General features: G+C 50.6%; 1 protein-coding gene across 1 annotated transcript in view; it reads right to left on the reverse strand.

Annotated features, from left to right (window-relative positions):
• The window catches only part of LOC119955195, a 162,944-nt gene that overhangs the window by 53,151 nt on the left and 97,329 nt on the right, over positions 1-12,464 (reverse strand). Inside the window, exon 18 of the mRNA XM_038781183.1 lies at positions 8,628-8,748. Coding sequence (XP_038637111.1) covers positions 8,628-8,748 — 121 coding nt within the window. The remainder of the gene's footprint in view (positions 1-8,627; positions 8,749-12,464) is intronic.

Below are 12,464 nucleotides of genomic sequence, written 5' to 3' on the forward strand. Positions count from 1 at the left end.
TCGGCACAATGCCCCAGGTCCAGTCAGTCATCGCTGAATGCATGTCGCCCTACGGCTACCGGCGGATAACAGGCTGCTGTTCACAAACAGGAAGGGCTACCACTCCATGAACATTCAGCACACGATACCCGGCAGTGTGCACAAAGCATTCATCTTGGCAAACTCGGCAATCCCCGAGATGTTCTGGGCTGGCTGCTGGGCGACGGGGGTTACCTGTTGCGGGTGTGGTTCATGACGCCTATATGGAGGCCACAGACTGATGCGGGGACCTGCTACAATGATGCCCATATGATGACCGGGGGTGTTGTTGAAAGGTGCTTTGTGGTCCTGAAGATGCACTTTGAGTGCCTGGACGTCTCTGGAGGGACCTTCCAGTACAAGGCTAGGAGTGTCACCCGCATCATGGTGGTCTGCTGCGTCCTCTACAATATAGCCCAGCAGAGGGGCGATGAGCTGGAGGAGGGGGACAATGAGCGGGACAGGAGGCCACAAAACGGCATCACCAGGGCCAGTGCGCACGGGACGCACGCGATGCGCTTCACCGAGGGAAGGGGGGGTCGCTGGCCAAGGGGCACGGACACCACCAAATCCCCTCGCGTGCCAAACCACCTGCATGCAAATCCCCTTCGTTATATATCCCTGCGGTGCTATGAGCTGGGTTGGCATTGGCAGTGGGTCTGGTTCATGGGATGGAGGATGATGATGGCCTGCTCTGCGATGAACTCTGAGCTCCACATCGTTTGACAATGTCTGACTCAATGCCTATAGTAGCACCTTCCACCTGGGTGATCCCTGCATGTGACTGGCCAGTCCATCACCTGATCCTTTCGAATCGCTGGGGCGGTCCGGGCAGCGGAGAGAGGGGGGGGGGGAGCACAGTCCTCCCATGGGGCCTTCACTCTTCCCCGCTACCCCCCACTCCCATTAAACAGAGCATGTTACAATGGTGTTAGCAGGTTTTTATTGTGAGGAAATATATACAGTCTGTTCCCTATCACTAAATTGTGGCCTGCACCCGTGCCAACTTAACTGTTGTCTAACGTTCTCGCCTTGCGGACCCTAACACCAAGCCTAGGTGCTTCCCTAGACAGTACAGTGGAAGTGGACTTCTGTGCCTCCTGCCCTGCGACAAGTGTCTCTGTTGGCACGCGTCTCCTGGGGCAGCCCAGCCTGGATGGGCCGAGCAGCTTCTTGGGGTCCTATAGGACATAGGAGCATAATTAGGCCACTCGGCCCATCGTCTGCTCTGCTATTTTTCTCATCCCCATTCTCCTGCCTTCTCTCCATAACCCCTGATCCCCTTATTGATCAAAATCCTGCAAAGGTATGCTGCAAAAAGACATTGCTAGGATGCAGAGCTGGGCTGAAAGATGGCAGATGGAGTTTAACCCTGATAAGTGCGAGGTGATTCATTTTGGTAGAAAAAATTTGAATGCGGATTACAGGGTCAACGGCAGGGTTCTGAGGAATGTGGAGGAACAGAGAGATCTTGGGGTTCATGTCCACAGATCTCTGAAGGTTGCCACTCAAGTGGATAGAGCTGTGAAGAAGGCATGTAGTGTGTTAGTGTTTATTAACAAGGACCTTGCGTTTAAGAGCCGTGGAGTTATGCTGCAACTATATATGACCCTGGTGGGACCACATTGGGAGTATTGTGTGCAGTTCAGGTTGCCTCATTATAGGAAGGATGTGGAAGCATTGGAAAGGGTGCAAAGGAGATTTACCAGGATGCTGCCTGGTTTGCAGGATAGGTCTTATGAGGAAAGGTTGAGGGAGCGAGGGCTTTTCTCTTTGGAGCGGAGGAGGATGAGAGGCGACTTAGAGGTTTATGAGATGATGTACTTCTGAGGCTATATAAGGCTCTGGTCAGACCCCATTGAGTATTGTGAGCAGTTTTGGGCCCTGTATCTAAGGAAGGATGTGCTGGCCTTGGAAAGGGTCCAGAGGAGGTTCACAAGATAGAGTGGATGGTCAGAGACTATTTCCTCGGATGGATGTAGCTGTTACAAGGGGGCATAACTATAAGGTTCAGGGTGGGAGATATAGGAGGGATGTCTGAGGTAGGTTCTTTATTCAGCGTGGTTTGAGTGTGGAATGGACTGCCTGCTGTGATGGTGGAGTCGGACACTTTAGGAACTTCCAAGCAGTTATTGGATAGGCACATGGAGCACACCAGAATGACAGGGAGTGGGATAGCTTGATCTTGGTTTCCGACAATGCTCGGCACAACATATAGAGCCGAAGGGCCTGTTCTGTGTTGTACTGGTCTATGTTCTATGTTTAAAAACTCATCTATCTCTGTTTTAAAGACACTCAGTAATTTGGCCTCCACAGCCTTCTGTGACAATGAGTATCACAGATTCACCATCCTCTGGCTGAAGAAATTCCTCCTCATCTCTTTTAAAGGATCGTCCCTTTAGTCTGAGATTGTGTCCTCTGCTTCTAGTTTTTCCTACAAGTGGAAACATTCTCTATGTCCACTCTATCCAGGCCACGCAGTATCCTGTATGTTTCAATAAGATTCCCCCCTCATCCTTCTAAACTCCCAACGAGTATAGACCCAGAGTCCTCAACCGTTCCTCATACGACAAGCTCTTCATTCGAGGGATCATTCTTGTGGACCTCCTCTGGACCCTTTCCAAGGCCAATCCTTCCTTAGATATGGAGCCCAAAACTGCTCACAATACTCTATGGGGCCTTGTATAGCCTCAGAAGTACATCCATGGTCTCAAAAGTACATCTATGGTTTTGTATTCTAGCCCTCTCAACATGAATGCTAACATTGCATTTATCTTCCTAACTGCCGACTGAACCTGCATATTAACCTTAAGTGAATCGTGAACAAGGATTCCCAAGTCCCTTTGTGCTTCTGATTGGGTGGCGGGGTGCCTGCCCTGATCTGCCTGCTGCCCACCAGATGCATCATAGACAGGGGTGCGGTAAACCACTGTTGCACCTGTATTGGGTGATATAAGATAGGACCTGTACTACAGGTTCGCCGGTAGCCCCTGCCTGCTGGCTCCGCCCAATAGGAGGAGTGTGTCCTCTATTCAGCAGCCATTTCGCCAGCTGCGGTGGGAGGCCACACATCTTACTGCAGTAAAGCCACAGTTGTATCCAACCATAGTCTTTGTACAATTGATCTTGCATCAATTTATTGCAGTAAGATTTTCTAAAAGATGGACCTCCAAATCAAACCATATCACCTGCAGCTGGATCTGCAATCAGGCGATGTCAAAAAGGACTTTAATCACTGGCTAGCTTGCTTTGAGGCCTATATCAACTCAGCGACCACCCCTCCAGTGGAGGCTCGGAAGATACAGATCCTGAGCTCCAATGCGTTTCCGCTGATCCAGGGCGCCCTGAATTACGCAGACGCCATGGCGCTCCTCAAAGAAAACTACGCACAGAAAACGAACACACACTTCGTCAGACACGTGCTCTCAACTCCCTGGTGAGTCCATAGAAGACTTCTGGCGGGCCCTAATCCCACTCGTCCAGGACTGTGACTGTCAGGCCATTACGGCCACCGAACATTCCAACCTCCTTATGTGCGATGCGTTTATAACGGGGATTGGGTCGGACCTCATACGCCAAAGACTGCTAGAAGGGGCCACACTTGACCTAGCTGAGACTAAAAAGCTAGCACACTCCATGATGGTCGCTGCACGGCCCACCCCTCCTATCCCTCGTGGACCACACAGATGGCCGCCCCAGCCGGGGCTTCACCCAGCCAGTATGCCTGCGCCACATGCCAACCCACGCACCCCAGGGCTCCCCGATGTTACTTCTGCGGCCAGCAGAAGCACCCCCGCTATGCTGCACGGCCCACACTGCCATTTTGCAAGTCTTGTGGCAAAAAGGGGCACTTCGCCGAGGTGTGCCAGGCCCGTGCAGTCGCCGCTATCGACCCCTCCCCCGTGACCTACACACAATGGGCGCCGCCATCTTCGTCCCGGACCACACGCGGCCAGTGGGCGCCGCCATCTTCACCTCCCCGTACCACATGCAGCCAGTGGGTGCCACCATTTTCACCTCCTGGGGCCACGCGTGGCCAGTGGGCGCCGCCATCTTCCCCCCCCCCCCCCTCAGTCCACATGCGGCCCATGGACGCCACGATCTTGTCCAGCTCCCGCAACGTACAGCCCATGGGTGCTGCCATTTTGTCCCCCGCTGGATCTTCAGGCGCCGTCATCCTGTCCATCCCCACAGGGCATGGATGCTGACAGCATGCCACAACCTGGGCCCCCCACGCTCTCCACCTTCTGACGCCAGTGACGTCCGACCGCAGCTCGCCTCAATGACGATCGGCCAGTCTCGTCCGCACAACAGGCCTTCGCCCATATCAGAGCTGATATAGCCAAGGCTGGGACGCACGCAGTAGACGAGACACTGCCCTTTCACGTAGAAAGCGACGCATCAGACGTCGCACTTGCCTCCACCCTCAATCAGGCAGGCAGACCCGTGGTATTCTTTTCCCGCACCCTTCATGCCTCAGAAATTCGGCACTCGTCTGTCGAAAAAGAGGCCCAAGCTATCGTTTGAAGCTGTGCGGCATTGGAGGCATTACCTGTCCGGCAGGAGATTCACTCTCCTCACTGACCAATGGTCAGTAGCCTTCATAGAACATAGAACAGTACAGCACAGAACAGGCCCTTCGGCCCTCGATGTTGTGCCGAGCAATGGTCACCCTACTCAAACCCACGTTTCCACCCTATACCCGTAACCCAACAACCCCCCCTTAACCTTACTTTTTTTTTAGGACACTACGGGCAATTTCACATGGCCAATCCACCTAACCTGCACATCTTTGGACTGTGGGAGGAAACCGGAGCACCCGGAGGAAACCCACGCACACACGGGGAGGACGTGCAGACTCCGCACAGACAGTGACCCAGCCAGGAATCGAACCTGGGACCCTGGAGCTGTGAAGCATTTATGCTAGCTACCGTGCTGCACTGTCATATTTAACAACATGCAGTGGGGCAAGATCAAAAACGATAAAATCTTGCGGTGGAGAATCCGCCAAGGATATAGCTCTCCACCTATAATTACGAGATTTTGTATCGCCCCGGCAAACTCAAGAAGCCCCCAGACGCCCTATCCCGAGGTACATGTGCCAGCGCACAAGTAGACTGACTCCAGTCCCTACATGACAGCCTTTGTCACACGATTGTACCATCTTGTCAAGGCTCGCAATCTTCCCTACTCAGTCGAGGAAGTACGGGCAGTCACTAGGGACTGCCAGGTCTGTGTGGAGTGCAAGCCGCACTTCTACCGGCTGGACTGTGCACACCTGGTGAAGGCCTCCTGGCCCTTTGAACACCTCAGCGTGGATTTCAAAGGGCTCCTCCCTTCCACCGACCGAAACACGTATATTCTCAGTGTGGTCGATGAGTACTCCAGATTCCCCTTCGCCGTCCCATGCCCCGATATGACGTCTGCCACTGTCAACACCCTAAACACAATCTTCGCTCTGTTCAGTTCCCCGCCTACGTCCACAGTGACAGGGGATCCTCATTCATGAGTGATGAGCTGCGTCAGTTCCTGATCAGCAGGGGTATCGCCTCCAGCAGGACGACCAGCTATAATCCCCGGGGAAACGGCCAGGTAGAGAGGGAGAATGGGACGGTATGGAGGGCCGTCCAACTGCCCCAATGGTCCAGGAACATCCCAGCCTCTCGCTGGCAGGAGGTCCTCCCTGATGCACTACACTCCATCCGGTCAGTACTGTGCACCGCTACGAATAACACAACCCATGAACGTCTTTTTGCCTTCCCCAGGAAGTCCACATTCAGGGTGTCGCTCCCCACTTGGCTCGCAGCTCCAGGACCGGTCCTGCTCCGGCGGCATGTCTGACTACACAAGGCGGATCCGTTGGTGGATAGAGTGCATTTGCTCCATGCCAACTCCCAGTATGCCTATGTGGCGTACCCTGACAGCCGCCAAGATACTGTCTCCCTCTGGGACCTGGCACCAGCAGGTTCCACCCATACACACTTCTCCGGCCCGGCGCCACCCTCTCCTCCCCTGACGCTCCCTACATTAACCCCACCAGGGCCATTGCTCCTGCCCATGCCAGAGGATGAAGAGGATTTCGGTACACTCCTGGAGTCATCCAACATCAGGCCAGCATCGACATCGTCGCTCCCAGCGGAACATCAAGGCACCAGACCGGTTGAATCTCTAACTGGCACCGGACTTTCAAAGGACATTTTTTTTTCCTCTTTTCCCTGATAAACCACTACATAAATTCACTACTGTATATAGTTCTCCTCCACCCCCGCCGGACTCATTTTTAACAGTGGGTGAATGTGGTCAACCACTGTTACACCTGTATTAGGTGATGTGAGGTAGGACCTGTACTACAGGTTCGCCGGTAGCCCCTGCCTGCTGGCTTCGCCCAGTAGGAGGAGCGTGTCCTCTATTCAGCAGCCATTTCGGCAGCTGCTGTGGGAGGCCACACATCTTACTGCAATAAAGCCACAGTTGTATCCAACCTTAGTCTTTGTACAATTGATCGTGCATGAAGGGGGAGGGGGGCAGCCACCTGGTGTTGCCAGGCCTGCAGGCCCACTCTGGTCTCTGCAAGCATCTCCACCCTGACTGCAAATAATTTACTCAACTTTTATATTGCCAATCGCACTCGTGTTGTGATTTGGAGAGAAATGGCAAAGCATTGTGCCAAATATGGCCTTTGATCCCTTCCTCCATCCTTTGCTGCATTCCTGCTGGCAGCAGTTTTGCATAATTCTTGAGATTAATTTTTAATTCTCTTTTTAGTGGGAGTTATACATTTTCATTGAAACTCCTTGCCTGAAATACAGCTGAAAACTGAACCTTCTAGCTTGAAATATAGCAAAAAGCTTTGAATCATCACAAGGCGTGAAGGCCATTCAACAACTTCAGGACCTGTTCAAAGCCAATAGGGAAGGGGGGGGATAAATGGAAGCCAATAGGACCAGAGTGGGCAGACCGGAGAGAGATGCCTGTAAAGGAGGGGATGCCAGAGTGCTTCAAGCAAGACCACAAGGAAAGGAACCCACTAATGGAATGCCGAAATAGACATAGACATAGAATTTACAATGCAGAAGGAGGCCATTCGGCCCATCGAGTCTGCACCGGCTCTTGGAAAGAGCACCCTATCCCCTACCCAAGGTTAACACCTCCACCTTATCCCCATAACTCAGTAACCCCACCCAACACTAAGGGCAATTTTGGACACTAAGGGCAATTTATCATGGCCAATCCACCTAACCCGCACATCTTTGGATTGTGGGAGGAAACCGGAGCACCCGGAGGAAACCCACGCACACACTGGGAGGATGTAGTACAGAGGAGGGGAGGGCACCGTCCACCGTCCACCGTCCACCTGTAAATAGTGGCTAACTGTCCAAGAAGGGCCCAGGAAAGGACCCTGAAACAACAAATGGGGGAGGGGGGTGGAAAAGGGTATCGGCACAAGGAAATGACATGACATTGTAATCAGCACAGTTATCTTCACTGAATGTACAGTGTATAATATGTAAAAACTTTAATAAAAACATTTTTAAAAATTGAAGAACTTTATGTTAGAGATCAACACAACTCCCAACACAAGATTTCCACTCCCTGGCAGCCGATAGGTCCAGGTTTATGTGCTTTGTTCATGGGTTCCGGGCAGGTCAGGTGGCCTTTAAAGGAGCCATGCTCTTACATGGGTTATTCAACCTGTCAAGTCTGTACCATCCCTTTGCAAATGCAACTTGGCTCGTCTCCGAACTCCCACCTTTTACCCATATCCCGGCAAATTTGTTTCTTGGATTGGATTGAATTTGTTTATTGTCACATGTACCGAGGTACAGTGAAAAGTATTTTTCTGCGTGCAGCTCAAAACAGATCATTTTATACATGAAAATAAAAAGAAAATATACAATACGGCAACACAAGGTAAATACATAGACACCGGCATCAGGGTGAAGCATACAGAGTGTGGTATTAATCAGGTCGGTCTATAAGGGGATTGGTTTAGGAGTTTGGTAACAGTGGGGAAGAAGTTATTTTTAAATCAGATAATTATCCAGTCCTCTTCAGGAATAATCGCCAGGCAAAAAGTCCAACCGGTGTGGCAATCCCAAAATGTCAGATGGGGTCTCGGGATTCATAATTCACAAATTGCTATTGTCTGTGGCCTATGAACCCATTAATGATTGCATGCAATGCAAGCATCCTTTCTTCAAGCTAGCATATACGGTGCTCAGCTTGGACTGTGATCTGAACCTCCAGATTTTTAACAAGCAGGGAGTCACCAGTCATTTCCCACATCTCCTCAGTTGTCAAGTCACTTTGCAGCATCCACGGACTGGTGGGTTAGTGACAGAGTGAACTGTCTCCCTTGCCTTCCATATTCTGCTGGAGTTAAAGCTGGAGATTCTTTTGGCCACATCTTGGTACCTTGAGAGCCATTCTTTTGGTAACGCTTCCGATCAGTGCTCCTAAATAAATCATGATTTGTTTCTCCTCCCTGAAAAACCTTTGGGACATTTTCAACATTGGGAGGTTCCAATCGACGAAGCTTCCTATAGGTTTTTTGTTATGTTTACCCTCATCCCACTCAAATGTCAGTCACAAATGTAAAGAAAACTTACCTGCTTCTGGGACTGCTCATGAAACTCAACTTTTTTAAGTGATTGTGAACGATATCTTCAAGAATGTCTGTATCTCCGTGGATAATAATGGGGATTACTGATGACCAGTATGCATAGTAACCTGGGTACAAAGCACATTACTGAACAGAGAGCTTTAAAACGGAGTTCAGTACACAATAGAATAATAGCATGATGCCTCCTGAATTTGATGCCACGTTACAAATAAATATCTTCAGAAATTGTGATGGCATAATTTATATTGTTAAAACGTTATTTTCTCTTTGTCGTCATTTATTGACTCTAGGTTTAATTTCATTCATCATTCAGACTAAAAATGTAACCAGGTTTACTAGAGGAAAGCTCTGAGATGCCAAACAAAAATAAACCTCACCATCCGTTCTTCTATTCATAACTAAATAGTGACCTCCTTTTCACATGAATGGAGTTTTACCCTTCATGCGATCTAACCAGCCAATGGTTGATTATCACAGAGACGTATAACGTTTTTGAAGGCTATCTGAACTCGTGCCAGACTATTCATGGTGTGCCTCAGGTTATTCTGTTGAAAGGGGAACGTTATTGGGTGAGGGGGGTGAGTGAAATATTACAATTTGGGCTTGACCCAAAACACTTTATTCATGCTCGTCATTAAAGGCAGTTTTCAAAGACTGGGCTACATGTTCCATGAACTGAAAGGTATTCTTTACAATGCAATAAACAAGATGCAACATGCCTTTGAGCTAACAGCTTACCCTTTACACACTGCAAGTAATATAGGTTGCCTATCATATACTCCTGATCTCTCCTGTTGTAAAAGCACTGTGCTGTAATCCATGTTAGTTCACGCTAAAACGGAATTAAAATATAGCAGGACTAGATTCATATTGAAACCATTGATATTTCAAACCATTTTCTGAGATGGAAGGACGGAATTTTGAGCCCGTGATAGCCGTCAGCGAGAACGGCGATGCAGGCGGAAAATACGGCGAGAATTGGGAAACGTGATAAATACTTTATAATATCATTAGCGAGCCCTCGCCCTGGAACTTCACATTCCCTGGGCCGGTGGCGTAACATCACGCTGGCATTATTTACAACAGCTCTATAAATATGAGAACAAGCCGACCACATCTTCAAAGGGGATTTTGGACTACGTGACCAAGCCGCCATTTGTGGAATATCACTGCTGAGGGATTGCCCTTCCAGAGTGGCAGCTGCAAAATGGATGGGAGCAGGTCAATCCACAGAATCAGCACTGGGGGTAACTATAAGGTTTGTGTGTGGGGTTCTGTGATGCCAGGCTGCAAGGGCATAGGGAACTCTGACAAGAGGTGATTTCCAGCCTCATGAGGCCTGAGTACCCTTACACACTGGGGAGGACCACTGTGGTGAGAATGAAACCCCACACTCATCAGCACCATGAAGCCAGTGGGCATTAGATTGTTGGAAATTAAAGGCCACTGGTTTTGGGAGACCAGGCTGTCAGGGGTTAGTATCTGGGTGGCTGGCTATTCAAGTTGGAGGAATTGATTAATCTGCTGCCCTTAAAAGCTGGGGAATGAGGGTGCGCTCTAAGGAGGAAGTTGACATGCTAATTTCAGTCTTCACACCCATCAGGTGTGCCTCGCCTGCCATAAGCTAAAGCTAGGTCCCTGATCCTTCCTTGATGAGTCAATTGTGCAAATTTAGTCAGCATTTTATGCTTGAGTGCATCACTGATTGGTGCCCAACTTTTAACACCCCCACACCCCTGATCTATGCACAGCTTGTGTGGAGCAGAGCGGGTAAGGAGGAGGACCTCTTTGTGAACCTGCTCCTGGGGAAGATGACCTCCTCGTGGACATGCTCCTGGGGAGGAGGACCTACTCGTGAACCTGCTCCTGGGGAGTAGGGCCTACTCGTGAACCTGCTCCTGGGGAGGAGGGCCTACTCGTGAACCTGCTCCTGGGGAGGAGGACCTACTCGTGAACCTGCTCCTGGGGAGGAGGACTTCCTCGTGAACCTGCTGCTGGGCAGGAGGACATCCTTGTGAACCTGCTCCTGGGAAGGAGGACCTCCTTGTGCACCTGCTCCTGGGAGGAGGACCTCCTCGTGAACATGCTCCTGGGAAGGAGGACCTCCTCGTGAACATGCTCCTGGGGCAGAGGACCTCCTCGTGACCCTGCTCGTGGGAGGGGTCTTCCTTGTGAACCTGCTCCTGGGGAGGAGGACCACCTCCTGAACCTGCTCCTGTTCAAACTTGCCATCAACAGGTCTAGGCATCGGCCGACCCAAAGCGGTTGTCTGACCCGACTGTCTGCCCCTCTGCCGTGGCTACATTCGCTGCTGGGTGTCCCTGGGGAGGGGGCATGTGGTGTCCAATGGCACCCTCAAGGCTGGGGTGCCTTATTGATCCCTTTAATCACATTTTGGTTTGATGTTTCATGTCTTATTTCTGATTCGCGGTTTGTTTAAGGCAGTTTTCCTTTAAGGGGCTGTCCTAATTTGTCCCTTTGTCTATTATATTTAGTTTACTTGGTTATTTGTGTTGCTTAAAAGTTGTAAACTTGAGCCCCCAAGCATTGAACTCCAAGGCTCAAACTCACGTACATAACAGAGAGGTGAGACAGTTGTGGCCCCAAAATGCAAGGCGTTATAAAGCATTCACTCATCATTTATACAGTTCAGCGTATGACATTAAGGAAGCATCATGATTCTCCCATGAAGGTAGGACACTGGTCCATTAAATGCACGGAACTGCCCTCAGTCCTCACTCATAGTGGGGGTAGAAAAGAGAGGCGGCATGTAGACCTCTGAGGTTCTCGAGGGTTGAAGCACTTCATATAGGTGGAGTTGAGAGGGTAACTGTGGGGAAAAGGCAATTGTGTAACGGGGAGAGAATCTCAGTGGTAACGTGATCAGAAAGGGGGATGTGCATGGGTGGATGTCCCTGATCCTGAGAGGATTGAGGATCCGGGCATTGTCAGGACTCCTCATCATTCACTTTGTGCAGAATTTTTCAGTTGGTAGCACACAAGTGCACACAGATGGGCCCACATGTGCATCAACCTGGACCAGGCAAGCCAAGATGCTCGGGTCATGGGCTTCATCTCAGGTGTAGGGTGTCTGCACCCATGTGCATGGGGCAACATTTTTGAACTACAAAGATACCAGCCCCCTCAATGTCCAGCTCATCTGTGACCATGTGGCCTGTATCATTCAGATGTGTGCCTGTTCCTGGGGAGCATCCATGATAGTTACTTCCTGGGGCACACCTCGATCCCAGCTGTTTTTGAGGGAGAGCAGCGGCTGGAGGGATGGCTATCGAGAACAAAGAGTACCCAGTCATGAGGTGACTGATGGCACCAGTGCAGAGGCCACAAACACCTATGGAGACTACAATGAGGCTCGTGTGTCAATGTGTGCGCTGGTCGAGTAGGCTATTGGACTGCTCAAGATGTGGTTCAGGTGCCTGGACTAGTCGTGGAGAGCCATCTGATACAGCCCCAGTATCGTAACGGTCTGCTGCGCTCTGCACAATCTGCCACTGCAGCGGGACAAGCGGACCAGGAGGAAATGGAGTGCCACATCTGCTTTGATGAGGAGGATGTCGAGGATGACAGCGACATGCAACCTGTGGAGGAGGAAGGCCTCTTGCGATGGCTAAAGCCCGCTTGGGGCACAGGTCTAGGGAAGCCTTCATTGATTCCTGGTTTGGTGATGACCAGGAGTACAGTGTGAGGACCTCTCACAGCATGTGTCCCATTTCTTCTCACTACTGTGGGGCCTGCGGGAGGTCATTGACATGGTCGCCCCATTCATGGACAGGCCATAAAAGCGAATGACTGGGCACTGAGG

The sequence above is a fragment of the Scyliorhinus canicula genome, chromosome 20, assembly GCF_902713615.1.
Source record: "Scyliorhinus canicula chromosome 20, sScyCan1.1, whole genome shotgun sequence".
NCBI lineage: Eukaryota > Metazoa > Chordata > Chondrichthyes > Carcharhiniformes > Scyliorhinidae > Scyliorhinus > Scyliorhinus canicula.